The sequence below is a fragment of the Orcinus orca genome, chromosome 2 (genome assembly GCF_937001465.1).
Source record: "Orcinus orca chromosome 2, mOrcOrc1.1, whole genome shotgun sequence".
NCBI lineage: Eukaryota > Metazoa > Chordata > Mammalia > Artiodactyla > Delphinidae > Orcinus > Orcinus orca.
The window spans coordinates 84948773-84976426 of record NC_064560.1 but is presented as its reverse complement, the minus strand read 5'-3'; the positions used below and the strand labels follow the sequence as shown (position 1 = coordinate 84976426).

Sequence of the window (27654 nt, the reverse complement as noted above, 5' to 3'; positions counted from 1 at the left end):
AGGCTCCAAACAAGGTCTATGCATTTGCATTTATTTACTCTGTCTCTTAAGACTCCCTTTCTATTTTCATATACTTTATTTGTTGAGGAAACCAGGTTGCTTGGAGGCATGAGCGTTTGGGAATATGGCAGAGAGCGGAGTATTGCAGCAGGGAGAGCAGGATAGGGAAGGATGGGGTGGGTAGGTAATGGCCAGACAGTGGGGACATCCATCTGTGGGAAGGAGGCAGGATGTAAGGGCCCATCCCAGGCAGGGAAGAAAGTCAGAGCTGCGGAGGGTGGCCCATCCCAGTGACCCCTGAGGCCCCACAGCCACTGGGGCAGAAGGGAGGTAGGAGGATGGCCTGAGACGAGGAGCAGGGGCAGAGCTCAGGTTGGCAAGAGGTCGGGCTGCCCGTCAGGCTGGAGGTGAAGTGACGGGCGGGGCCTGAGGTCAAGCCTAGAAGGAACAGGATGTCTGTGCTGGGCAGGTGGGGAGAGGACAGTGCCAAAACCCAGCTCCTGGCCCATCCCAGCTCCTCCCCACCTGGCCCCATCCCAGGAGGCCCTCCCTGGCCTCCCAGCTGCAAATCCACCCTTGGGCCCAGCTACCAGATCCTTTCACAATGCTGGTGGTCCGTGGCCTGGATCCCTTGCTCTGCCTCTCCTCCTCCTCTTACTCCTGGACCCTCACAGCCCTGAGTGGGGCCACCCTCCTCAGCGAAGATTTGAGTACAAGCTCAGCTTCAAAGGACCAAGGCTGGCATTGCCTGGGGCTGGAATACCCTTCTGGAGCCATCACGGAGGTAAGGGGGCCAGCCACGCCCAGGGTGGAACACTGGAGGGGCCGACCAGCTCTGTGTGGCTGTGACTTGGTGGGGAGCAGGCCTGCCAGTACCAGCCACTGCCCAAGATGGGGCCAGGCCTGGGCAGCCAGTGCCAGGGGCCCAGGACCCCTCCCAGACCTGTCTGCTGCTCCACGACAGCCCCACCCCCACCCAGCAGCCTCAGTTTCTCCTCTCTGCTTCTCCTCTTCTTTGCCCTGGGGCTTCTCTCTTCTCTCTTTATTTATTTATTTATTTTTTTTTCGGTACGCGGGCCTCTCACTGCTGTGGCCTCTCCCATTGCGGAGCAACAGGCTCCAGACGCGCAGGCTCAGCGGCCATGGCTCACGGGCCCAGCCTCTCAGCAGCATGTGGGATCTTCCCAGACCGGGGCACGAACCGTGTCCCCTGCATCGGCAGGCAGACTCTCAGCCACTGCGCCACCAGGGAAGCCCTCTCTTCTCTTTTTACCCCTCCTTGGAGGACCCCTCACCCTGCCTCTTGGACCTGTGAACACACACACACACACACACACGTTCATAGGATGAGTCCCAGACACACAGACACCAGGCAACTTGGACCAGCAGCAACCTACACTTTGGCTCCACGCTGTTGGGTCTGTGGCTGTCCAAGAGAACTAGGGGGCTGCCTGGAGGGAGGCATCCCCATGGCCAGCTGTTTTGCCAGAGAGGGCCCCAGCCCTGCCCTGTATGTTTGTTGGGTGGAAGCAAGCATGAGAGCATCTTAGCCCATACTTTGTATCCAGGGCCTTCTAAATCCAGACCTACGAAGAATCTCTCTTCTGCTTGGTCTTGTTCTAAAAAGATTCTGGAGGACTTATAAGGACCTATGCAATACAGAGAAGTTTAAATTAGGAGTGAGCAAGAAGAATAAGACTTAGGGTTGAGTCCTGAAATGAGTCCAAGAATGTGGCTTGTTGCCAAAACATAAGCTATGAAGTCTGCCCACCCTTCAGAGTTGGGCCGTGGATCTGGTTCAGAGCCTCCTAGCAGACAAACCAAAGAGAGAGAGCAGATCCATTGTGTATTTCCGTGTCTGTGAGATGAAATTTCTGAAAAACAGCATGATTCCTAACTGAGACCAGAACAAACATCCCTTTAAGAAGACCGGCCCTCTCGGCAGGGTTTAGGCCCAGTCCTCCCTCGCAGAGACACAGGAGGTAAGCCAAGGAGGGGGCTGTTCCTCATAGCCCGGAGCCAGGCCCTGCCTCTGGGCCAGGATGCCTGAGGGCCAAGATGGCAAGGCCCATACCACACTCACGCTCTGGGCCATGCCAAGTCTGGGGTGTCCCAGGCCATATAGGGGAGCAGAGGTATGTTCTTCAAGGCCACCCAGTGATATGCTCACTGTCCATTCATTCATTCCTCCTTGTATCAGACTCACCCGGTGCCCTGTGTGCCCAGCCCAGAGCCATAGAGCTGCGTCTGGTTCAAGGAGCCCACAGTCTAGGGGGAGGTCCCATGAACAATCCACATGAGGCAGAGCACAGAAGGGTGGCAGGTGTGGGCAATCTCTGCCTCCCGCCCGCCACTCCAGAGGCACTCCTGGCCTTGCAGCCTCTGAGCCTCCCTGCCCCCAGCTCTGGCCTTTGCCAAGCAAACAGGCTGGATTATCAGTCTCTAGAATGGCTGGCAGGGACTGGGCCCTGGGCCACGTTCCAGGCTGGCAGGCCGCAGAGGAGGGGAGCCAGCAGGGGCGGGGCCTCTGATCACCCTTCTCCTTTTCCTGCCAAGCCTGCCTCAGTTTCTCACCCCTTTCTTCCCTCCTCCCCCACCCCGCCCACACCAGTGGTAATTCTCACACTCACTCCATCCCTCACCCTTTCCTCAGTCCCACAGACCAGTTCCCACCTTCGCTTTCATACTTTCCCCACCTTGAGATGTCCCCTAGGTGCCCCCATTAGGAAGGCCCAGCCGCGTCTGGACACACCCAACTGTCTGTTCAGGGTCTAGAGTTCTGACCGTCCACGTGGTTATTCTCTCCAGGTGATCCCCTGTGTTCTGTGGTCTCAGGCATGTCCTTTCCCTCATAGGGCCTCTGTTTCCTCATCTGAGAAACACAAAGGGTTGGACACAAATCTGTCTCATGGGGGAAAAAACTTGTACTTTGGAGTCAGACGGAGCTGAGTTCCAATTCACTTAGCTCCTTAACTTTTCTGAGCCTCAGCTTCCTCATCTATAAAAGGGGGACTTATAAAAGCAGGCCACACAGACCTGTGGTGAGGCTCACATGAGAATGCGGGGCAACTCTGAGTGGGTTTGGCCTCCGTTGCCCTCCCCTGGCAAAGGCCCATCCATCCTGCTGGGGTCTCACTTCTTCGGTGGATTCCTGCGTCGGACTAGCCAGCCTGTTATCTAATGGCTGTGATGTTACCTCCTTCCTCCTCCTGGAGCCCAGCCTTGACCAATGAGAGAGAATGATGGGGGAGCAGGGGCTGGTGGGGCCCAGGCCCTGAGCTGCCCTGGTCCGCAGATGCCATCCCAGGCCCGGAGGAGGTACGGCTGGCCCCAGCCATGCGGAACTGGAATGGTGCCGTGTGGAGCAGGACCCCCGTCCTCTTCTCTGCCTGGGAGGTGGAAATGCAGATGAGGGTGACTGGGCCGGGGCGCCGGGGAGCCCAGGGCATGGTGAGTGGCCCCACCGAGGTCCAGTAGAGGGGGTGAGTCAGCGGGGCTGGTGGTGAGCCCAGGGTTCCAGTGTCCTGCAGGGACCCTTGAGCTGAGCAGCTGCTGGGGACCCGCAGGCCGTGTGGTACACCCAGGGCAGGGGCCAAGTAGGCTCTGTCCTGGGGGCGCTGGACTCGGGGGACGGCATTGGGACCCTCTTCGACTCCTCAGCTGAGGACACCCAGGTGAGTCATGGTCTCCTGCCCGCCGTCCCGCCCACACCCTCCCCCTCCTCCCTGTGCCCGTGGCCCAGGCGGCTTGTCACCTCCCACACAGAACAGCCCTGCCATCCGTGTGCTGGCCAGTGATGGGCACAACCCCTACGAGGCGCTTGGGTAAGGCCCCGCCTGGCCTGCCCCGCACCCCATTCCTGCGCTGCCAGGGGCTTGGCGGTTACCCGCTCCGCCCACCATGCCCCTGCCCTGGCCTCTGGCGAGGAGCCCCACTCCTAGGGCGGTGCCCTCCTTTCTGGTCTCTCATCTAAGCTGATGGCACTGCCCTGGGACTCCCTCCCACTCGGTCCCAGAGGTGCCTCCTCCTCCGGGGCCTGGGACCAGAGTTTGCTTGCTGTTCCTGGGAACCCCCCACTGAGTCCTCAACTCATTCAACCCAACAGCCTCAGGCAGCGGGAGCGGAGAAATGACGCGAGGTGGGGCCCATGCTCAGTGTTTTCACTCACCTCATCTCATATTGACACTCTTGAGAAGTGGGGATCATTAGTGCCCAGTTACAGGTGAGGACACTGAGGCCCAGAGAGGGGAAGTGATTTGCCCCAGGTCACACCATTGTGCACAGAGCTGAGATACGAGGGCAGATTTGCCCATGGAGTGTCCACGCCTTTCCCGCACCAGCTGCCTGCCTGCACCGTCTCTTTCTCTCAGATGACGTGGCTGCCCATCCCTCCTGAGCCAGGCTGCCTCCTCAGTAGCTGGGCCAGCTCGTCAGTGTCTCTCGGCAGGCATCCCCTAGCTCGTAACAATTAGAATAATTGCTAACGTTTATGACCTGAGCTTACTGTACGCCAGGCACAGCGCCAAGTACTTCACATTCATTACTTGGTTGACCCTCATAACAATGTTATGAGGGAATCTCAATTATTATCTTCATTTTAAAGGTGGGGAAACTAGTGTTTGGAAAGCTGAGGTAACTTGCCCCAGGTCACACGGCTCTTCCCCTGCCCCGCGCCGCCTCCCTCGTGGCTGAAGGCAGTGGTGACAGGCTCTCTGGTGTGACAGCTTCTGTGTGTCCATGAGCCCAGAGAGACTCAGGACGTCTCAGGCTCAACACTCCTAACAAACACCCAGAGCTAGCGGCACCGCCCCTGCGGGGGAGGCAGGCTGGTCACACTGTCCCTGGCTGCTAGGATGAGTCTCGTGTTGTCTGTCCTGCTGCAGGCCAAGCTTGGCAGAAGGGAGAGGAAAGAGAGAGAAGCCGTACCCAGAGGGAAGCCCGTGGGATGAGGCCCGGGGGACTGGGGGTGGAAACCCCACTGTTGGTCCAGAGCTCTGCCCCCTAGGGAGGAGTCCCAGGGAGGGCCGAGTCCCAGCATTCTGCCAGGCAAGGCCTGCTTCCCCGCTCCCCTCTCTTCTGCTACAGGAGCAGAAGACAGCAAGGGAGGCTCGAGCTAGACAGCAAGGACAGGTCCTGCACCAGTGGGGGTGGCTGGCACTGCAGGCCTGGGAAGAACGGCCTCTGGGACCACACCTGCTGGTTAGGCCTTGGGTCCTGTGTGGCCTGGCTGGATTCCAAGTGCCCACAGGGATGGAGCCAGCCGGGTGCTGGGCTCCTGCCACCAGGACTTCCGGAACCAGCCTTACCCCTTCAGAGCACAGATCACCTACTGGGGGCAGAGGCTGCGTGGGAGTCTCCCCTCCTGCTTTTGTGGGTCCACCAGGCAGGGAGTGCAGATGACAGGACTCGAGCTTTATGAATGCCCATGACCCCACAGACATACCTGTGACACCACACACTGTCCCTGGTCCATGCAGGCAGCACCCCAGGGATCCTCCTCCCTACACAGGCTCCTAACTGGCCCTGAGCACATGCTTGGCAGGGCTGGCGTGAGACCGGGTGTGCGAGCCCCTCTGCACCACTCTGACACCAAGCTGCTGCCCGCCTTCCGGGCCAGGGGAGCCAGTGAGTCAGGTGGGGACGATCCCCTTACCGGGGTCAGGGGAGAGGAGTGGGCTCCCTCTGCAAGGGGCCCACGCCCTCTGTGCCCCTCAGGTGTCCTTGAACAGTGACCTCACTCCCAGCGACCCGGATGAGGTCTGTGTCGATGTGGGGCCCCTGCTTTTGGCCCCTGGAGGTTTCTTTGGGGTCTCGGCAGCCACTAGCACCCTGGCAGGTGAGGGCCCCTAGCTGGGAGCTGTGTGGCAAGAGGAGGAGGGACAGCTGCAAGGGACATTTAGAGAAATGGAGCAAAAGGATGTGATATAACAGAGAACCCGTGGAGGAACTCAGCTGGGGAGCAGGGAGCAACCAGAGGTGGGAGTCCTGGAACGACAGGGCTTTGGTCTTTACACTCTGGGAGCTGGGGCTGGGGAGCCATGGAAGGTTGCTGAGGAGGACAGTGACATGGTCAGAGCCACGCGGAGGAAGTGGCCTCTGTGTGGTGGCTCCTGCCGGCAGCAGCCAGGCTCTGGGCTGCTTGGCCTGTGATCATGGCTCTAGGTCAGGACGGTCCAGTTTTCTCACTCACTGGCGGTCCCCCTCTGGCTCTGTGTGTGGGTCTCTGCTGGTCTGATCCTCACACCTTTCCCATGAAGTGAACAAGACAAGGGTCAGAGCTGCCCAAAGTCACCCAGATCTCTTGCCTGCCAGGAACATAATGGAGGCTGGGGAGAGAGGGCTGAGTGAGTGAGTTGCCGGGTGGGAGCTACCCTCCCTCTCTACCCCCCTTTCCAGATGACCATGATGTCCTTCCTGACCTTCAGTCTGCGTGAGCCGGGTGCAGAGGTGGCGCTGGCCCTGGGCCTTCCCTGGGGGCAGGGCTGGGGGAGAGGCAGCCCAGGGATCCCTCCCCTCCCCAGATGCTCTTCTCATGTCCAGCTACCGGACCTGTCATTCCAACCCTTATCTCTACCGGCTCATGGAGCTCTGCTCAGGCCAAGTCTTGTGCTAGGCAGTGCTGGGGACCAGAGGTGACCCAGAGCCAGGCCCTGTCTGTCCTCAAGGACCTCCCAGCCTGACTAGGAGCTATGGGAGCACAGCGGGGTCCTAACCAGCCAGGAGAGCCGGGAAGACCGCATGGCAAAGATGAGCTTGGAAGAACACAGGGAGTGGCATGGACCAAGGCCTGAGGCCTGAGAGAGCTGCTGGGGTCTGGGCTGCAGCAGGAGAGAAGGGTGTGAGGGTCGGCAGGGCAGTGGGGCTGGGAGGGCTGGAAAGTTCTGGGCCTGGTGGCAGAAGGAGAACCAGCTGTATGGGAAAGAGAACCAGCGGGGTGGGGGTGTCTTCCCATCCTGGGGTGAATGTTTGGTCAGGGAGGGGGACTGGGCTTGTGGGAGGCCCTGTGAGGAGACTCCCCGGCCCCCAGATCTCCCATGGGTTTGGGGCCTAAGTTTTCATCTTCTTCCTCCAGCCTCCCCCGCAGCCCTTCCTGGAGACAGAGCAGCTCCGCCTGGCAAGGCAGCTGGAAGGGCTGCGGGCAAGGCTGGCCCTGGGCACCAAGGAGGACATGATTCCAAAGCCGAACTGTGAAGTCCAGGAAGAGGGTAGGGACCCAGGGAACGGGCAGGTGGGGCAAGGGCTCGATTGAGGGTCACAGGATCCTCTTCCCTTCGAACCAGGAGTCCTTTAACCAGTGGGGACACGGAGGCCTGAGGAGGCCATATGTAAGCAGGCTCTGGGGCCCAGGTGATGTGTCCTGTCCCTGCCCCACCACCCAAACACCTCTTTCCAGGGGAGAGTCTTGGAGGCAGAAGCCACACCTTTCTGGCCCTCCAAGAAGCCTTCGAAAGATAGGATCTGTTGCCCCACCCCAGCTGCCGGCTGCCTGTCCCAGCTCTGCCCCTATCCCCAGGGGGAAGAAGCTTTGCCCTGGAGGAGACACTGCACAGACACAGCCAGGTTCTGCAGGCTCTCCAGGGTCTCTCCAAGCACTTGGCACAGGCTGAGAGGCAACGGAAGAAGCAGCTGGTGCCCCCAGGCCAGGCCAGGCGGGAGGAAGCCTGGGTGAGTGGCCCCTCAGGCATCCAAGGGGCTGCCTGCAGGCCTGGAGAAGCCGAGCCCCGCAGGCACTGGTTCTGATGGCACCAGTGTGCTCCCTCTGTCCAGAAAGAGGAGCAAGCACCGTACTGGGGAACTAGTCTCCCCCAGGGTCTGGAGGGAACCGAGGGCAGGGGTGAAATGCTGCAGGTCGCACGATGGGGTGGACCTGCCAGGCAGGGGAATGGGCAGGAGGGCGGCTCTGCACAAGCGAAGGCTCACAGAGCCCCACGGCTGGGGCTGGGGAAACGAGTTGCCACGTATTTAGATGTGGGTCTTCAGACAAGGGACAGAAATAGACCAGGTGTTTATTTGCATGTAGCTCCACGTGTGATTTGATTCACATACGCTTGCTTAATGCTCAGAATCCTCATTTCCCCTCCACTGCCATCCTGGCTTCTCCCCTGGGGAGTCATGTCCCATGGCAGACCCAGCCTGGGGCCTGAGAGCTGAGCTCAGTCAAGATGTTAGACGCTGGGCAGAAGAGGCCAGCGGCTCCTGTGAGCTTTGAATCATGTCCTCAGGACAGAGCAGCTGAGGCTGGGCTGCTGGAGTGGGGCAGAGGGGAGGGAGGCCACACTCCAAGGCCAGGCCCAGGACTCCCCCTGCCAGGTTCTACCCACCCCTGAGAGAGATGGCCAACGACCCAAGCACCGGGAGTTGACTGTGCCCTGGGGGAAGTGGGGGAGGAGAGGACTGGCCTCCTTTTGGGGCAGAACCGCTACTGGAAAGGGGAGGGACTTTGAGAAAGCTCCCAATTGGCCACTGTCAAGGGGGAAACCACCATCCTCAAGGAGAGGCTTTGAGAGGAGGCGGGAGTCAGAAGCCCAGGTGGAGAGGGTTAGATAAACCTAAGGTATCCCAAATGAGGAGGGCCCAGGTAATGGGGTAAGGCCTCTAGAAGGAAGAGGGCTGCAAATCCCTGGGGAAGGTGAACTCTGAGAAGAGAGGGGCTGTGCCCTGGGCCCTAGAGAAGAGGCTGGCACTCCTGCAGGACTCAGCTAAGGTCAGTGCCCTACTCCGTGGACAGCGGACTCTGCTCCAAGACCTGCAAGAGATGAGGTAAGGGCACAGGGAGATGAGGATCCTGGGGGAGAGGAAGGAGAAGTCTCCATCCACCAACTTGGCTTCTCTGCCTGAAGACCCCCCCCCCATTAATCCTTTATTCCTTTCATCATTTCCCGAGCACCCAGCACAAAGTCTGCAGCATAGCGAGGGGCTACGGGCCGAGTTAGGTTTGTTGAACTGACCTGAAATTAACTAAATCAAGTGAAAATTTTGAAACTCCTAGTTTAAGCACAACTCCCTGAGACATTCTCACCCCAGGAGGGTTAGTAAATTTGAGCCTTCCTTCAGTGATAGCTTCTGGAAGGAGGGAACTTGTTTTTTGGCCGCTCCACGCGGCATGCAGGATCGAACCCGCGCCCCTTGCACTGGCAGCACGGAGTCTTAACCGCTGGACTGCCAGGGAAGTCCCAGCAGGGAACATTTTGATGGGGTTCTTGGAGGGAGCACAACCAAAATCAGGCCCAGCTGGGGGGTGGGCAGTCCATGACTTCATTTTACCCTCCTCCGGCCTCCCAGCAGCCCTCTCTAGGCCAGGCCTCTGCAGTTACCCATAGAGCCCTGGGGGCAGGGGGTCACCTTGATGCCATGGGAGGAGGATGGCTTCAGGTTGTATGCTGTGGCTGCACCCCAACCCCAGCCCTCCTCCCTACATCTAGATGCCTGGGGGAGGGAAGATGGGATGAGGAAGAGGATCTAAATCCCTGGGGGCCAGAGACTGAAGGCAGAGCCCAGGGAGCCTGGGGTGGAGACAGACAGCTTTAGGGAGATGCTTCTCTGAGCTAAAGCTGTCTTGAGGAGAAGCTCTGGGGTTAAAAAGACCAGTCCCCAAAAGGAGCCATATGGATGGCGTCTGTTTCTCACCCAGGTGCTACCTTTGGGGATTATGAGAAATGGTTAGGCAGTTTGGGCGCAATCAGAGGGGATAATGAGCTCTTTCCCTTGGTTTTCACCCTGCACCAGGGATGCAGCTGCTCACATGGCCTCAAGAGCCCAGGTCTTCTATCTGCCTGTGGGCACCAAGCATCATTTCTTAGAGCTGGCCCAGATCCTGAGCCTTCTGCAGAAGGACCTGCGGGGTCCAGTGGGGAGGGGCAAGGAAGCGGGGGCCGTGGGGCTCAGCCCCCTTCTTCCAGCACTTCTGCAGCCCCAGGCCCCTCCTGCCTTTGCCCTCCCCTCCTGGGACTCCTGTCAGGCACACCTGTGTCTGTCTGTGTGTGCATGCACACAGGCATGCAGGCCCACAGATATCATCTTCTCTCTGCCTTCTCTGCTCTCTGGAGAGTCCCACAGACTCTCAGTACCAGCAGGGCCCTGGAGACCACTTGGCCCAGCTTCCACAATGACCAGAAGATAAACGGGAATGGGCTGTGCCCAAGATCATTCAAAGCTTCGCAGTGAAGTCCACTCTTCCTTGTGCCCCGCCCCATCTTGCTCTTTTCCTTGCCCTCTCCATCACTCTGTCTTTTGCTCTCTACTTCTCTCTCTTGTTTATCTCTAGAGACTTCGGCCCCCTGGAGATCCCAGGCCCCAGGCCCTCCCAGCTGTTCCCACAGATGGAGCCATGGGATCTGGGGTGGGGAGGCAGCTTTGTACTCTGCCCTCTCTCCAAGTTCCCTGGATGAGAGTCAAGGTACCCCAACACTGGGAGAGGGAAACAAAGCCAACAGTGGCCCAGATTCTAGGTCCCCTCCCTCCTCCCTCCTCCTTTCAGAAAGCGGCAGCCAAGGACTCCTGCCCACCTGGTCGGCCCCCAGGGGTTTCCTCGTGTCTGCAGCCTGGAATCTTCCTGTTCTTCCTCCTCATCCAGACTGCAGTCTTCTTCTGCTATGTACACTTCAGGTGGGCCTTCCCATGGCAGGACTTCCCACACCTACCTAGCATCTCTTGGGTCTGGGCCATAGCCACTTCAATTTGAGAGAGGGGGTACTGAGGCCCAGCGGGGGACCTGCATGGTCCCCCAGCTGGCAAGAAGCAGCGCCCAAGTTAGGACCCATTTTTTTCAATAGAGACTACTGACTGACTGCTCATCTCCTGGTCCCATCTAGGTCCTACCCTCACAGAACTCACTCTCTAATGTGAGAAACTGACAAGTAACTGACAGTCATGTCCTTTGTGGTCAATGCCATGATGGCAGGAAGCTCAGGGGCTATAAGAGTGCAGGAAAAAGTACTTGAGCCAGCTTGGGGAGATCAGGGAATCACCTGGAAGGGACATTTGATATGGGTCCTCAAGGCCACTAGGAGATTTCCAGCCTGACAAGATAAGTAAAGGCATTGATATAGAGGAAAAAGCATGAGAAAAGGCATGGAAGCATGAAAAAATATATCTTCTGGAGAAAAAGTGGCAAGTTCAATACTGTAGAGCAAAGGGTGGGACCAGTTTGTGAAACTGGGCAAAGAGAATTTAAAAGGTTGGGGGGAGGTCACCGTTTCTGCTTAATGAGTGTTCGTAAATGAATGAAACGCTTAGAGATGTAAGGTGTGCTAAGGAGCTTAGAAACGGGACAGTCCTTGTTGGTATTTCAAGACGAGAAGAATCAGTGCGCGCTCGGGTGGTCCTGGAGGAGGAGTGAAGTGTGCTGTTTTAAAAGCACAGTGGGAGAGGGGATGGCCGGCAGATGTGGAGAACAGCAAAGGTATGAGGTGGAAATGATGACAGGCTTATGTGTTATATATGAGTGCAATGGTGGCCATAAGGCTGGAACGACCTGGACAGACCTTGAATGCCAGGAGGAAAGTGTGGTACTGATGGAGCAGGCCAAGGGAGCCATAGAAGGCCCCAGAGCAGGGGGTGCTATGGTGCAGTGAGTGCAGGGAGGTGGGTGTAGTAAATATAAGGAGACTGGTCTCAAGAGCCCAGTAGTAAATATAAGGAGACTGGTCTCAAGAGCCCAGAAGGGAGAAGCCCAAGTAAACTTCTTCTCTCCCTGGCAGCAAGCAGGGGCTGGACAAGAACCTTCAGGACTATTTGTCCACAGGCAGCCTTCCTTTGAGTCCTGCACCACAAGTCCCTAGGACCCTGGGGGCTCTGAGGAGGCAGCCCCTCTCCCCCAGCATACATGGGTGACCTACCTCAATGCCCTGAAGAAATGTCCACTTCTCATTATTAGGAAGTCACTCTATGTCTGGGAGGTGGAGAGCTTGGCCAGTGTCCTCTGCCTCTGGGTACCCAGCTCTTACCCACACCTTAGCTTTTGGGGAGCTCCAACCTTATTAAAGGTGATTTCCCTCTCCTCAAGCTTTGATATGGTCATTTACCTTCCAGCTTCACCTTAATCTCTCTGAAGGCAACCTCTTCTAGATGGTAGCTGAGCGTGGGCTCCAAGCAGGCAAGGAGGCCAAGGACTGGCTTGACTGACAAAAGACCAGTTACCCCACAGGCCTTGAACCCTGGGCTATGGTGGGAGATGGAGTCACAGCTGTGTATAATTCTGTCCCCAAATTCAGCCAGAACAAGGAGTGGTGCCTCCTGGTCCAGCCCAGGCAGCATCACCACGAACAACTCTCTCTCGATGCTCCCTGTAGCTCCAGGGGTCAGCAGGGCAGGCGTGTGACCCAGAACTCTGAGAGGCAACCCATGGAGCCATAATTGGTATTCCCTGCTCTCTGATCTCCCTGCCTTTCCCAGTGTCAAGCTCTCTGGGCAGCTGCTGAGGCAGTGGGTTGGAAAGAAGGTTGGGGAGGGACCACGGCTACTCGCATTCCCAGCTGAAATCCTGGCTACCCGGGGAGGAGGAAGTGGGCGGGAGAATAGGGAGCTGTGTGCTGGGCGTATAACAGCACAGCTCGTTCCCCTGGGGAGCGACCCCCTCCCCGAACCCCTCGCGGCCGGCCCCAATTCGTTGGCAGCAGTGCCCAGAGGAGCTTGGCATTGAAGGAGGCACGTGGGGGAGGCGGGTGTGAGGAGCGAGCACGTGGTCCCGCCTCCTCAGCCCCGTGCATGCCCCCCGCCCCCTGTGAGGAGGGGTTTGGGGAGGTGGAGGCGGGCCCGGACAGGGGCGGGCGGTGGGCGGTGCAGAGCGTGGGGCTCCTGCCGCAGGCAGGAGCTGTCCGTAAGCCCTAGTGCTGAAGTAGGCGCGGACGTGCTTGGGTGCCCGCCGCGTGGTACCCGGCGCCCGGTGCCCGGGCCAGCGAAGACCATGGCGTTCATGGTGAAGACCATGGTGGGCGGCCAGCTGAAGAACCTTACTGGGAGCCTGGGGGGCGGCGAGGACAAGGGGGACGGGGACAAGTCGGCCGCCGAAGCGCAGGGCATGAGCCGAGAGGAGTATGAGGAGTACCAGAAGCAACTGGTGGAAGAGAAGTGAGTGGGATCCCTTCCTGGCTCCAGCAGCCCTCCCCACCCCCCAAGGGCCGCGCGGCCCACCCTTAGGGCAATCTCAGACCCCGAGCCCCTCCCCTACTTTTCTAGACGAGGTGAGAGGCTGGGATGCGCCCTCTAGGCTGCCCCCAGAGCCATCCCATCTCAAACCCAGAACCCCGCTCCACACTCGGGCCCAGAAGGAGTGGGGGACGGGGAGATAGGGGCCTGGGACAAGGTGAGGGCACGTGCATTACTTGTTTCTGACGAAACAAGTAATCCCTTAATCCGATCTGGTCCCAGCCGTCTGTGTCTTCCAGCTGGAGCTCCTCTGAGCCTGAGGCTCTGAGAAAAGCGGTGCAGCTGAGGCGCAATCAGTCATGGAGACAGATCCTGAGATGGGGCCACTCATAGATAATTGAGGCTACTTGTGTGAGGACGACGCTGGGACAGAGAGGGAGCTGGGGTGGTGTTAGGGGCTGAACTCCACAGCTAAGCTGTTTGGGTCAGATCCTGGCTTCGTTTCTTTTTATCTGGGTGACCCTAGGCAAGTTACTTAACCTTTCTGTGCCTCGGTTTCTTCTTCTGTAAAATGGCAATGGTAATAAAACGTGCCTTATGTATTTATGAGGGTTAAATTACTTAATGCACATAAACTGCTTAGCGGAGCACCTGGAACATGGCAAATCATTAAATGTTAGCTATTATTTCACTTAATCGTGATAACAGTTTTGTGAGTTGCAAAGTCTTATCCCCATTTTACAAAAGAGGAAGGTAAGTGACTTACTCAAAGACATAAAGTGGTAGTGGATTCAGGACGCGAACCCATGTCTGTCCTGAATACTTCGCCCCACACGACACAACCTGTCAGGAAAGGAAAAGACCGAGTCGGAGACCGCGAGGGACATATGTTAGGGTCCGCAGAGACAGACAGACAGACACCCCCGCACCGATAGCTCCCGTCCAGCGACGGGTACGGAAGCGATAAAGGGCTCTGTGATAGCTGGGAGAGGCAGTAAAGACTAATCCCGGCTGGTCAGAGCACCGAGCACCCAAAATACAGGCCCTCGGGCAGGAGGGATGCAAACTGCCGCCAGGACCCAGAGACCCTTCCCGCCCCTTCCTCGCAGACCCCGCCCATTTTCACAGCCCGGGCAGTGATTCCGCCCCCGGTGCCCCCACAGGATGGAGCGGGACGCGCAGTTCACTCAGAGGAAGGCAGAGCGGGCCACGCTGCGGAGCCACTTCCGAGACAAATACCGGCTGCCCAAGGTAAGCTTAGGAGCCCGGGCTGTAAGGCACCACCGGGACCCCTGAGCTCTGGGCCCCGAACTCCTTTGCGCCGCTCCCGGCGCCGCAGCTCTGAGGGAGTGTTTGATTAAATCATGGGTTCTCTCACTCGTTCATTCATTCACTGTTAACTGGAGCCCGCCAAGCCAGGGCTTGGCGCTGAGGGGTAGTCCAGTCCTCGGGGGACTGATAGGTTTGTGTTTCTGGAGCCATTCCAGGCCCCTTCTCTCCTCCAACCCCCCACTCACCCAACCCAGAGTCAGGCCTAGGCAGATGGAGGGTTGGAAGGCAGTAGATTTTACCACAGGTGAAATCTCTTGGGGCTTCTGAACACCCAGGGAGGGAGGTGGGTGGAAAGAAGGCAGCACCTTCTGTGGGCCAGGCACTTGACCTTCACATCCTTACCTAACCCCTCAGTGACTCTGCCAGGTAGCTACTATGCACACCTACAAATAAGGAAACTGAGGCTCAGAGAAATTAAGGGACTTGGCTAAGGCCATACAGCCAGCGAGTGATGGAACCGGGATCAGAGATCAAGCCCTTGCATGCTGAGCCTGCACTTGCTCCCGGACCCCTTGCTGCCTTCCAGAGTATGAAGTCTGTCTGCAGAGAGCAAAGGAACCCCTTTGGTTGGCCAAGCAGCCAGGAGGATGTCTCCCCTAGGTACTGCAGCATCAGAGGACCATGTAAGTGTTCTACTCCTGTTGCCTAAGGAGGGAACTGAGGCACAAGCCACTCCCCGTGCCCAGAATTGTGCTAGACTCTGAAGAGATACAGAAGCACAGGCTGCGGTACACCTGACCTTGATCTTCCACTTGAATTGGAAGATCAGATATGTGAATGTCACATTCACTCACTCAACAAATGTTCACTGAGCCCGTGGCTGCCTCTGACTCCCCAGAGCACACTAGTCTTTTGAAAATCTCTCAAAGGGAGAGTTAAACTCAGCTAGGAATGGAGTCATTCCTCCAATGCTCGCACTAAGCGTATAAGAGACACAACTCTGCCATCGGGGAACACTGAGTCCAGTAGGAGAGAGCAGACTTGGCTGTAACTCAGTAGGACATAAAGTGGAAAGCCCCAGGGCCCCCAAAGGGACAGGGAAGTGCAATGACAATCAGTAGGCAGGTGCTGTGTAAGGAGAGCACAGATGTTGGAATCAGGGACATAGGTTTAAATCTAGCTCCCTCACTTCCTAGTGGTGTGACCTTGGGCAAGTTACTTAAGTTATCTGAGCCTCAATTTCCTTTTTTGTAAAATGGGAAAAACAATACCTACCTCACAGGGTTGTTGTGAGAATTAAAAGCACTCAGCTCAGTGTCAGCCACAGGATAGGTGTTTGGTGAATGGAACCCCTCACTGTGATTGGTAACATCCTTCAGTGTAGTTAATGATAGTCAACACACGACTTAGCTGACTCAGTCTGCCTCTGAAGGATTTTCATGTTGTCATTACTCACTATGCTAGTGTCTTACCTTCAGCATCTCAGAGTGAAGTGAGGTGGTGTAAAAGTGCAAGGTCTCCATATCCCAGCCTCAAAAGCTTGATCCTGGGATGGGGGAGGGGGACTGAGCTCACTGGAACATGGAGCTCCAGAATCTTGGGGCCTGGAACCCAGCCCAGGCCTCCTCCCTGCCACTCAACTCTGGGTTCTCACAGAGCTCCAACCCCACCCCACCCCTTTTCCTCTTCCCTTCAGAATGAGACAGATGAGAGCCAGATCCAGATGGCAGGTGGAGACGTGGAGCTGCCCCGGGAGCTGGCCAAGATGATTGAGGAGGACACAGAGGAGGAGGAGGAAAGGGCCTCGGTCCTTGGGCAGCTGCCCAGTCTCCCTGGCTTGGACCTTGGCTCACTTAAGGACAAGGCCCAGACCACACTGGGGGGCCTCAAGCAATCAGCTGAGAAGTGCCGCATCATGTGACTACTTCCTCTGGGGTTGCCCACGGGGGTGACCAGAGGGCTGGCCCCACATAAGTGCTAACAGCATGCCTCAAATTCCAGGGACCCATAGCCCATCTTGGCTTTGTTTCCCTGCCCCAGGCCAGCCCCAGGACCCTTCTCATCCATGGCTCCAATCTGCCTTCTGCTTTCTCCCTCTCCCATGAGACCCAAGTCTCCATTCCTCACCCTACCCCTCAGGACCCACCCTCCCTACTCAGCCTGGGAAGGCCTCCCAAGATTGTAAGAATAGGCCCGACCCTCTCTGGCCATGGCCCCAAGTTCCTGAACATAGAAGCACACATAGAGGGACACACAGAGGGACACAGAGACCCTGCATGTGCAGAGGGATATGCCGCAGATGCATCCTGGCCCACGCAAACACAAACACAGGCCAGCTCCCCTGGGTGCCTAGCTCCTCTAGACACCGACATTCAGATGCGCTTAGAGAGGGGCTTGAGGCAGACACCCTCAGCAGTCAGGAGGCCTGAGTTCAAGTCTCCACATTTATTCTCCTTAAAACCCAGTGTCCTTTCTGGGCCTTATTTCATCATCTGTAAAATGGGAGTGGACTGGGTGATTTCTAAGACTTTCTAGCTTGGCCTCCCCGGCCCCTGAGAGTCAACCCCACAGCCCTCGTTGGGTAGGGCAGCAGCTGCAGCCACAGCCTTAAGCGGCTGCCACCGTGGGCTCTGGCTCTCGGAAGCTGAGTGATGCTGTGAGGGGCCTAGTGCCAAGCATGAAGCTGGCACTGAACAGCAGCCCAGGTGGCTCCGGGCCTTCTCTGGGCCCAGGGCCCAGCCAATTTCTGTTCTGTTCCTGTAGAACTCTCTCTGGATTCCATAGCTGGATTTCCTCTCTCAGCTCAGTGAAAAATAAAAATTCCAGATGACCTGCCTATTCTCCCACTTCTTACTGACCTCCAGGAGTCTTGGGTTTCACAGGCCCCTAACCCTGCCCTCGGAGGGGTGTCCTCTCCCTCCCACCCACAGCTTCACAGGAGTGCCAGCTCCTATAGGATATTCAAGCTCTGCCCTCTCAGGGCCCTGGGCTGGGGCGGGGTCCCCGCACTGACTGAGCACCAGGTTCAGCCTGTGGCCCGATGAAATAACTCTGGGCTTTGAGGAGGCTGTGGCAGCCATCTGGATGGGCGGCACCTCAGGAAGGCTGGGTCACTACCTGAGACTGTAGGAGGGGCTGAGGCTCAACCACAGCTGTCTCTGGCACCTGTGCCTATATCCCCCTCCACACCTTGGAAATGGAAGGTGTAACAAAAAGAAGGCAGGGCAACTGTGTTCCAGCCCAGGCACTGCTGTGTGACTTTGAGCAGGTCCCTTTCCTTCTCTGAACCTGCTTTCCCCCCTGTGAAATTAAGAGCCCCACCCCACCCAATAATAATACCTGTTTCAACAGGTGACCATTTGTAAAGCCCTTGGCACATGACGGACCATATCAATAAACGGTAACCCATTCTTTAAAAAAAAGTGAAGAGTCCAAATCTCATCCTCTCATCCTGCTCACTGGTGTGTGTGTGGGGGGGGGGGGCGTATCCAGGAGACCAACCAGGAGGGTCCACAAGCAGGCCACCCCAGGGGCCTGAGAGGAACAAGGTGCTACAGGCTGACCCTGGTGCCCCCACTTGACACCAGCCTGTGGAGAAGCCAGCCAAGATTTACAGGTGGAAGAGCTGAGGGTTTGGTTTCAAGGGCAAAGCTTCTGTTAGGCCTCCTTTGTAAAATAAGAACAAGAAACATAAAACCTGTGCAATAGGTAATGTGGGGAGGGACAGGTGGAGGAGAGAGGACGAGGAGTTAGGAGGGTGGAGGCAGGGAAGGACGCAGGCCCAGGAGCTGGGCACTGCTGCTCAGGCTGTCACGCTGGGCCTTCTCTCTTGAGCATCCCAGGGGAAGGGGTCTGGGCCTCTGAGCTGCTCCTAGGCTGCCCCCCGGGGTAGTCACTGGACAAAAACCCCTCCTGATCTTCCTGGAGCTGGAGGAGACCAAGTCCCGGCCCCAGGCTGTGTGTGGGGGGCGGGCATGGGCCTCCTTGGCAGCGTCAGCAGCAAGGCTCACGTCAGCACTCCACCCTCCGGGGCCTTCTGCTTAATGGGATTGGACAGACCCCTTTCCCCTCAGTGGTTTTCAGGACCAAGAGCAAAAGAGGCAGAAATGTGGGCCATGGGGAGGCTGGGGGGTGAGCACTCACTGAACCCTCACACAGTGGGCTGGCTGGGGCCTGGGGTTAGGGAGCGGCAGGTTCCTTCCTCACAGCCTGAGAACCCTGAGCAGCTCTGACCTGTCTGCACGTCCCTGGAATCGGGGTGGGGGGTGGGTAGTGGAGGCTCTGGGGCAGGAGCTGGCTCTGGGGCTCAGGCAGAGATGGGCATGGAGGGCAGGCTGAGGGGTCCCCAGGCTCTGCTGGCCTCCCCCGCCTCCCGCTTCCTTCCCCTGCTCTTCTCCCAGGGTTGGTCCTTTGGGAGAAGGGCCCAACGCTGGCTGGGCTTGGGGGACTTAGTGGAGGTAGGAGGACAGGGCAGAGTAAGCGCCCAGATGCTGGAGGGGGCGGTGGGCAGCAGGGGGTGGAGGAGGCCTGCCCTGCCTTGGGCACTTTTTTTTTTTTTTTTTTTACAGACCTAGTTCTAACTGGTAGTCAAGAACCATAGATACATCACAAACATTACTTGGGCACTTTCAAGGTTTTAAAGGTGAGAGACAGAAACAACCCTCACTCCTAGGAGAAAAACCATATTATTAAAAAAAGCAGATTAGCATATTTCCCATAGGCCTCTGTCATTCAAAGAAAGCCCTAGGGAGCCCCACCTCCTCTGGCTGGGCTGCCTCCCTCCTTGGCAGGTGGCTTAGACACATCTAAATGTCTTGCCCAGGAAGGGCCCTTCCCCAGGGCCTCCTCCACCTGCCTCAGCCTCCCAGGCCTTTCCTGTACCCAGTGCCCCCATGGGGGCCCACTCCTCTCCACATCCACATGTATCATAATACCAGGCCCCTGTTCTCAGACAGCCAATGCAGACATCACAAACAAACTGGGGTCTGAGGGGCCAACCTTTCATCCCATCATCCTTCTATTCAATTAGTCTTTCACAAACCCTGTCCTCCTCACTCCCACTCTCCCTCCCACCCATTCTTCTCCACTCACCCACCCAGCTGGGTCCATTCATTCTCCTCCTTCCTTCCCCTCATTTTACTCACTGAGGCTTTTTCGTCCAGCCCGTTCCCCATCTGAAAATAACATTTATTGAATTCTGTGTGCCAGGCTCACGTACGGTGACTCATTTAATCCTTAACATTCCCACGGGGCATTTATCTTCATCCTCATTTTACTGAGAAACAGGCTAATCAGTGGGTCCCAAGCTTCAGGGCCAAATGGCAAGGCCAGAATTTTAGCTATGCCTCCTGCCCTCTGGGCCACTGCTCTACACTGCCTCCCAACAGCCAGGCTTCAGGGAAATTAGGTCCCTCCTAACGTTTCCTTCCCTGTACAGCAGCCCTTTAAGGTCTGCACGGAAGGCTGAGCAGCCTTGGTGGCTGTCCAGGGGGTGAGCTCCCCTTCCCCTAAGTCCCCAAAGATGCTCCTGAGTGCCATTCAGGCCAAGACCCCATCAGTGGCTGGGGTGAGGGCTGCTGGAAACCACCCCAACTTGGGGGGTCTGGGGAGCTGAGCATGAACACAGCACACCCTAGAGGATGCCCTTTCCCTGATCTAGCTCACTGCCCACTCACTGGCCCAGGGTAAGAGCGGGTAGCGACTGGGGTGAGGGAGTGTGCAGTGCAGAGCACAGAGGGTAACAGGACTGCACTCTTGCCATTGAGCCCTCCTCCACACGCAGAGGAAGGGCCTTGCCTGGGCTCCCAGGCCTGTGCTGGTCTCCTGTGTGGTGGGAGGACTGGTGGCTGGTCCACCTGACTCTCCCAGATCTCCCAGGGGCTAAGGGCAGGAGGCAGATGTGGCTCTCACTCCCCCACCCTGGGGCCTCCCCAGCCCTCCCTCATGTCACCCAGCTTTTCCTGGGGCTCCTCTAGTCCCAGCCTGTGAACAGGGGCTACCTCCAGCTTTTCCCAGGTCAAGAAGAGAAGAACAAGTTTAGAAAATAATTTAATAGAAAAACAATGAATTACATTCTTTACACCCAGCCTCCTATAGGGAAGGCAGACAACTCCTGCCCCAAGGAGGCATTTCAGGGCAGAAGGGTTAGAAATCACTAACACCCTCTCTGACTTTTTAGAAAAGAAACCCCTAAATAACTCTAGGTATATATATTCTTTCCAGATTAAAGTCACTTTGTTCTCCTGAAAGCCCATGTAGGGGGTTGAGGAGATAGTGGCAGTCCCATTGGAGAGATGGGGAGACCCAGGCCCAGAAAGGGGAAGGAGCTTGCCCGGGGTCACACACTGGAGTAGCAGCAGTGTCAGACCTAGAATCAGGTCTCCTGGATCACTGGGTCCCCTGGAGCCTGAAAGGCCAGGCAGCCCCCATGCCTCCCCATCCCAGGCCAGGACTAGCTCCGAGGCCAGTAGGGGCATTCCCCACAGAGGGATGAAGGTGGGAGGAATGACTGAGGACCCCTCCCCTTGTACCCCCCAGGCCAGGGCAAGAACAAGGCATGGGATTTCTCAAATTTGCCTCACCTCTACAAAAGATATTATTTTCATGCATGAAGGATTATCTTAAAATATTGAGAGGGTGGGCAGGGGTCAGCTCCCAGGAAGACTGGTGAGTTCTGTGGGGCTGAGTGCATATGGTGGGATGGGTGCTCCCTGAGGGGTCTTGGAGTGCCCTGCTCCACTGCAAGGAGGGAGGTAAGTTGCAATAAAGGCTCCCAGGAAGGAAAGGGGTGGGCACAGCTGCCTCCTGGCAAGGAGGGGAAAGAGAACAAGTGCCCTGCAGAGGGCTCCCTGATCGTCTCAGAGCAAAAACAGAAATCAACAGGCTCAGGGCTCAGCAACCACCAAATAACAGAAGTCACGTGAAAGAAACACTCTTCTCCCAGAGTCCTCCCCACCCCAGTGCTCCCAGTACACACAGTGGGTAGGGGGTTAAGAGTCTTTCAAGTGGTGCCGGGGATGCTGGGATGTGGGGGTGTCCCAGAGTTGCCCATCCAGGAAGTCTGCTCCGCAGGGTGGCAGAGGGCCACAGAATTCTGAGGGTCAGCTGGGGTGAGTGTGTCCCCAATTCCCAGTGACCTGTCCAATCATCCTGCAGCGTCACTGCAGAGTACAAGCTGTGGAGGGGAAAGTAGGGAGCGTCAGTCTCAGGTCTCTGGCAAAAGAGGCAGAATCCAGGGCTGCCCCAGCTCTCACCCCTCCTTGTGGGGAGGGTCAGACCCCAGGGCAGGACTCACAGCTACGAACAGACTCCGACAGCCCCTCTTTGTCCAGGGTCTCAGATTCCCAATGAGACTCCCTCATCTGCAGAACATAAAGGGCAGAGACAGTGATGGAGAGGCCTTCAGACAGAGACGAGAGGAAGACATACACAGCGGGGAGCAGGGGACAGACAGCCACAGGCAGAGAGGAACAGAACACATACAGCTTCATCCCAGTGTGGGCCCCCATGTGCCCACCTTGACCTGCTCCTTGAGGTATTCAGCTCGAGCCATGAGATTCTGAACCTGCCAAGGGAAGACATGCCCATGGACGTGGGGCGAGGAGAGGCCTCCAAACTGAGCTCCTCCTCACTCCCGATGCTCTCCAGAACCCTCTGCCTCATGAGAACAACTTGCCGCTGAGTCCTTATCTGCTCCTTCCTCCAGGAAGCCTCCCGATTGCTGCTGAGTTCCCAGATCCTGCCTGTCCCCTTGCCCTGACCTGAGCACCCAAGCCCTGACAGAGTGCGAGGGGCCACCAACTTAGCAAGTCTGTGTGGTCTAACTCCCAGACTTGGAGCACCCTGAGGGAACCCAAGGAGGTCCCCACAAATGGGAGCGGGGCAAACGGGGAAGAGGAAGCCCCCCAAGCCTCCCGACCCCAGTGGGCACCTCAGTGTGAAGCAGCTCCCGCCTCCGGCCTGGGGGCTCCGCTGCAGAGAGAGGGAGGGCACATGGTGAGGGCAGGGCAGCCAGAGGCTTAGGGGAGTACGGTGATGGGGCCTCACCTGCCAGCAGTAGAAGCAGCTCCCCCAGGCCGTGCTGGTACAGGGCCAGAGCATCCTGCTCCCCGCCAGCCTCGTCCTCCTGCAGCCACAGGGACACCAGGTCATTTAGGGGCATGACTTGGATTCCTCCCTGCCCTGCCCAGACCCCTCCCCCTGGCTACAAACCTTAGCCATGGCAGCTGAAGCCACTTCCAGGGCAGCTAGGAGGCGCGGCTTGTCCCGGGCCATCTCTGGGACGAGGCGCAAAGGCTCAGGGTGAGGGGAGCAGCCTGCTTTCTCATCTCAGGATGCTGACCCCAACCTGCCTCCCCCTCAGGCTGGAGGGAAGTTGCTGAGAACTGATGGTCAGCCAGGATTGGGGCCTACCTCTGAGCAGGTCTCGGGCAGAGGTCCCCTGCCTCAACAGGGCCCGATTGGAGGAGGAGACGATGGCCTTGAGCTCCTCAGCCCGGGACACGTACTGTCCCACCTGCAGGAGGGCAAGGGGCCGAGGAAGGGCTCTCTCACCTTGCCTGCCTCGCCAGCACCCACCTGCAGGTTCTCCCTCAGGGACCGCCCCAAACTGTAACATCAGAGGTCCACTGAGGCTGGCCTGACCCCCTTCCCAGGGAGAGAGGTTCCTCTAAGAGCCAATCCCCAGAGGCCCTGGGATCCCTCACCCATTTCCTCAGGGGACTCTCATTCACCTTTGCCTTAATTGCCTCCTTCCGCTGGGTGTCCACTTCATCTGCAGAAAGTGCGGGTTTATACGAGTCTAGAGCGAGGAGACGGCTGCCCCACACCAAACCCTCCGGAATCCCCCAAAGCACTAAGTTCCAGATTTACCCTCTGCCTTGTCTCCCACAAAATTCTGGAAGGGGAGCTGCTTCTGGAATCCAGCCACTGCAGCTATGGCTGACCCCACCCCTGCTGCACCCGGCCTGGCACTCACAGTGCAGGGCAGGCACGAAGAAGTCCAGAGCCTTGCAATAGAGAGATAAGGCGGCCGCGGCGTCCCCCTCCTGGTCCTTCTTCACAGCCTGCACCACCAAGGCGGTCTGGGGGACAGACAGGTGAGAAGTCATGCCCACCCCCCATACTCACCACAAGGGGCGATGCCCTGAGCCCACCCTCTGCCTCCTGCTGGGCAAGTCACCTGGTCACCACTGAAAGGGGTAGATGAAACCCCCAACCTGCCCTCAGCCCACCCATCTCCATTGGTTGCTCACTGCTTGTGCCAGGCTCTCCCCACTCGGCATGTGCTCCAGGTCCACCCAAGGGTGGGCAAAGAAGTCCTGGAAGGAGATGCGGCGGCTGGGGTCCCGCTCCAGAAGCCGCTGCAGCAGGTCCCGGCAGTCCTGGGAGAGGGCGGGACGCAGGGGGAGCTGCGGGGGTGGGGGAGGTACAGATCACACTGGGCTCCGGCACCTCGGCCCCCAGCCCCAGGCGCCGGTCAGGACCACCCTGTCCTGGGACGCCCCAGAGATACACATTTGACAGATAGAGAAAGTGAGACCAGGAAGAACAGTGACGGGTCAAAGTGTCGCAGCCAGTGAGAGCCAAGCCTCCTCCCCCAGGCTCCTGTCCACGCCCTCACTGGAACCCGTAGCTGTCATGGAACCCTGTTTCCAGATCCTTTTCCCCTCTCTGGAATATGTTTCGGGGAAGGCTGGGCCTAGGCCTGCTTTGGCCTTCTCCACATGGGGGGCCTGCAGCGGGCTTTGCTCCCTGTTGTGGCTGATCTGGGTCCCTGGAACTGAATGGAGCCGACTTCCAGGCTAGAGTGTGCCCCAGCTCCACGAAGGTGGCCTGGAGACCACACCCCAGTCTGTGCAGGTGGCAGTGAGGTCTCCTACCTCAGGGCCCTGACTCTCTCCGCCCCGCAGCAGGTGCCGAGGCCCTGCTAGACCTACCTCAATAATCCGGTTGCTCCGGATCTTCTCTTCCAGCTCCGAGAACGACCTGGAGGCAAAGGGGGGCTGCCCGAAGAGGGCTTCTGTGGAAGGGAGGCAGAGGGGAGGCTGGGAGGGGATAGGGTCAAGCCTGGCCTGGCCCACTCCTGGGGAGCAGCCCCAGACCAGGAGAGTCAGCGTTCTCATTAAAACGCTTCAGGAGTGGCCCAGAGAGGCCTTGCAGTGCAGGCCTCCAGGTGGGGGCAGGGGACAGCGCTCTCACCATACAGGATGACCCCCACGGACCAGAGGTCCACACGGGCATCGTACTGCCGCTGACACACCATCTCGGGAGCCATGTAGAGGGGAGAGCCACGGAGCACATGCTTCTCATCCCAGGGGGACATGTGCTGTGCAAAGCCAAAGTCTGCAGGCAAGAGGCCAGGCAGCAGGGCTCAGATTCCAGCTGCTTCTGCTCCTGGCCTTTACAGCCTCACCCTGGGCTCCAGTGCAGTTTCAGGTTCATGGGCCTCTCTGACCTCCAGTTTCAGGTTAAGGTGCCTCTCTGGCCTCCAGTTTCAAGTCAGTTCTCCTCTAAATTTTATCAGGGGCCACAACCACTGCTTTCCCACCTCACACTCTCCAACACCACCACCACAGATTGAGTCATACTTTGAGCCCCAATCTTGGTGACAGATAAAGTACTAACCCTGGTCACACTCTGAAACCTGACTCTGGTCACACACTGAGCCCTGAGCCCGCCCATGACACTGCTGGAGTCGAGCCTGGGTAGCCTGAGGAAGGCCCTACCTTTTGGTGATGGGGCCCATCCCTGGACCTCCCCAGTCTGTCACTGTTTGATGACTCAGTAGAGGGCTCCATGAGAGCCACCCTCCAAACCTCCATGCCTTTTGTTCCAGACTCATACCTGCCAGTTTAAGGTGGGGCTTCTCCAAGGAGCTCAGCAGAATGTTCTGTGGCTTCAGGTCCAGGTGAGAGATGTTCCGTTCATGCAGGAACTGCAGGGCACTAGCTGGGGAGTAGGACCCATGCAGAGAGACAGGTCAGAGAAGCCCATCTCCCACACCCTCTCACCTCCCCAGCCTTATATCTGCCCCTTCAAGCCTGCACAACCCCAGTTCTGACCTGGCTGGTCTACCAAATGCTTTACATACAAGCACCAGGCTCCCCCTTCTGCTAAGAATTTTCCCCACCCCCACCTCAAGTAACCTCCTTCCTCCCTTGTACCCCTTCACAAGTCTCCCATCCTCCTAGAAGCTTCCCTAGATGCCCCAGCCCTTTAGGTCCTTGCTCTCTTCTTTAGCAAAGCACTTGGGTCTTTGGTATGTTCTATAAGGTCTTTGCATTACATTCCACGTGTGGAAGCCTGCACTCCCCACAGATCAGGCTCCTCCCCGTCTCTCTCACAGCATCCTTAAGCCAGGGATGGGCACATAGGAAGGATGGGCCCTAAAAGTCCAAGCTGGTCTGGGAGACGACTGCTAAGAGTGTCAGAGCACTAAGCCTGGGGCAGGGGTAGTGTGAGAGGGCAGAGATCATGGGAAGGGGTGTCAGGCTGGGGTCAGAGGCTTTTACCCAACTGCTGCATGAAGACCCGAGCCACCTTCTCAGGCAGAATCCTGCGGGTATGGATGAAGCGAGATAGGTCACCTCCTGCACAGAACTCCATGATGAGGTAGATGTTGTCACTGTCCCACTGTGGTTAAAGGCAGAGAGGAGGCTTGAGGAGAGTGTCTCTTCTCCAGCCCCCTTTAGGGGTGGCCCCATCCCAGGCCCACACCTGGAAGTCTTTCAGCTGTACGATGTGGCGGTGTCGAATGCCCTTGAGGATCTCAATCTCTGTCAGGAGGTTTTCCACAGATGCCTTGTTCAGACTCTTCTTGGCCACGCACTTTATGGCTACCACCTCACGAGTATCCTTCTGTGGGGAAAGATTTGACGGCTCTGCCTTGAGGGTACCAGGGACTACGTGTGGCCAGAAGGGCTCTGGCTCCCTCTGCCCCTCTCCCCCTCACAGGGCCTACCCACTCACACTAGCAACCAGGCTTCCCAGCTGCCCCTTCTCAGGCCAATGAGGCACCCGGATTCTGGAATCCCGGCTTCCCCACCAGCCTGGTGTTCTCTGCTCCACAATCCCTTTCATTGTATTCTAGAGTGCCCCTGTTAAAGCATGTTATTCACTGTTCTAAACTGCCCACTCTGCTTCCTAAGTGGGTCCAGCCTTCTAGAACCCTGCCCCATACTCCTCCCAGACCATAGGTATCCTCCCTGTTTTGAGCCTGTTCTTCAGCCACTGATACCGAGGCTCCATCGAGGTCTCCACTTGTCTCTTCACACAACAGGGGTGTGTGTATGTGTGTTTGTTTTGAAAACCTATTGGTGGCGGTCACCACCCACCTCCTCCACGGAAGGTCGGCCTGGGACGGGGCAGGCCGTGGGCCGCTAACGGCTCTCACACCCTCTCTAACCCTTTCTAGTTTCCCGGCCCGGCACCCGCCTGGGCTTGCTCAGGGTCTGGCGGGCACCGGGGCCAGGCCCTCAAAAGTTCTCGTGCCCCCGATTCCTGCCTCGCACAGAAGCCCCGGGGCGCCCCGCACCCACCTTGGCGTAGGCCTTGTACACCGTGGCGTACGTGCCACTGCCCAGGCGCTCGGTGAGAATGAAACCGTCCAGCCGCGGGGGGCCCCAGCCAGGGCCCGCCATCCCGACCGCCGCACGCCCGCTGCCGGGCGCTTCCTGATTTCCGGCGCCAGGTTCCGGCCAGGAGCCCAGAACGGACAGCCCGCGGCTGTAGGACAGAACTCCACGCTGCCCCCAGCGGAGCCCGCCGAAAGTGCAGCGCGGCGGGCGGGGCGGGGCGGGGCGCCGGCTCCCCACCGCCCCCGAGCCCCGCCCCCTCCAGGGGCTCCAGTGGCTGCTCCTGGGCGCCTCCACCGCCCCCACCGCCCCCACCCGCACTGGAAATCACATGACCCGCCAGTACCCGCAAGATCCGTTTGGGGATACTGAGGAGCTCGCGGGCCTAACGGGAGTTAGTGGAGGCCGGCAGACGAGGTCACCTAGGGAATCCCATCCAGGCTCAGACAGCATCCTAGAGATCGCCCACGTGAAGGGGCGATAAGAGAGAAGCCCGGCTGAGCAGGTGTGTAAGACGGGGAGGGGGGGTTCAAAGAGGTCTGACCAGGTCTGACCCAAGACCAGCAGCTTTGAAAGTGGAAGTACTGGGACGAGAAAGTACCATGTAAGACAACAAGCAATCTCAGTACGGGGCCAGCCAGGGAGTAGAGCAGCCAGACGCAGAGTCTTCACTGTCTCCTCTCGCCTATGGCTGGCGTGCCTCAGCCCCTACCCTATGGGC

The 27654-nt window shown here is 58.0% G+C and overlaps 2 protein-coding genes across 6 annotated transcripts; one reads left to right on the top strand and one right to left on the bottom strand.

The window, feature by feature from the left end:
* Positions 1–12152: 12152 nt before the first annotated feature.
* On the top strand, positions 12153–17204 carry CPLX3 (complexin 3). The gene is made up of 3 exons (XM_004276313.4): positions 12153–13068; positions 14250–14337; positions 16055–17204. Exons 1-3 carry the CDS (start codon positions 12905–12907, stop codon positions 16277–16279), a joined length of 477 nt encoding a protein of 158 aa, XP_004276361.1. The 5' UTR covers positions 12153–12904; the 3' UTR covers positions 16280–17204.
* A 3189-nt stretch (positions 17205–20393) lies between these two features.
* Positions 20394–27444, bottom strand: ULK3 (unc-51 like kinase 3). 5 transcript variants are annotated; one of them, XM_004276314.3, is made up of 16 exons: positions 26898–27440; positions 26077–26217; positions 25872–25992; positions 25204–25308; positions 24559–24702; positions 24297–24379; positions 23613–23768; positions 23336–23441; positions 23091–23131; positions 22771–22873; positions 22570–22634; positions 22405–22483; positions 22289–22329; positions 21875–21922; positions 21653–21719; positions 20394–21532 (listed from the first exon to the last, which is right to left on the bottom strand). In XM_004276314.3, the coding sequence occupies exons 1-16, from the start codon at positions 26997–26999 to the stop codon at positions 21516–21518; spliced, it is 1419 nt and encodes a 472-aa protein (XP_004276362.1). In that variant the 5' UTR covers positions 27000–27440; the 3' UTR covers positions 20394–21515. The 5 variants fall into 5 exon arrangements, with proteins under 5 accessions (XP_004276362.1, XP_033295973.1, XP_033295972.1 ...); XM_033440082.2 differs by lacking the exon at positions 26898–27440 and adding an exon at positions 26329–26874; XM_033440081.2 differs by having other exon boundaries at positions 22289–22483; positions 26898–27444.
* Positions 27445–27654: the final 210 nt, after the last annotated feature.

Excerpts from the sequence above, each read along its gene's own strand:
- CPLX3 (XM_004276313.4), top strand. The coding sequence starts at position 12,905 with ATGGCGTTCATGGTGAAGACCATGGTGGGCGGCCAGCTGAAGAACCTT. Across the intron at positions 13,069-14,249 it reads AAGCAACTGGTGGAAGAGAA|GATGGAGCGGGACGCGCAGT; the intron begins GTGAGTGGGATC and ends GTGCCCCCACAG. Across the intron at positions 14,338-16,054 it reads ACAAATACCGGCTGCCCAAG|AATGAGACAGATGAGAGCCA; the intron begins GTAAGCTTAGGA and ends TCTTCCCTTCAG.
- ULK3 (XM_033440080.2), bottom strand. The coding sequence starts at position 26,439 with ATGAAAGGGATTGTGGAGCAGAGAACACCAGGCTGGTGGGGAAGCCGG. Across the intron at positions 24,703-25,203 it reads GCCCCACCTTAAACTGGCAG|ACTTTGGCTTTGCACAGCAC; the intron begins GTATGAGTCTGG and ends TCTTGCCTGCAG. Across the intron at positions 24,380-24,558 it reads CGTGGGGGTCATCCTGTATG|AAGCCCTCTTCGGGCAGCCC; the intron begins GTGAGAGCGCTG and ends TCCCTTCCACAG.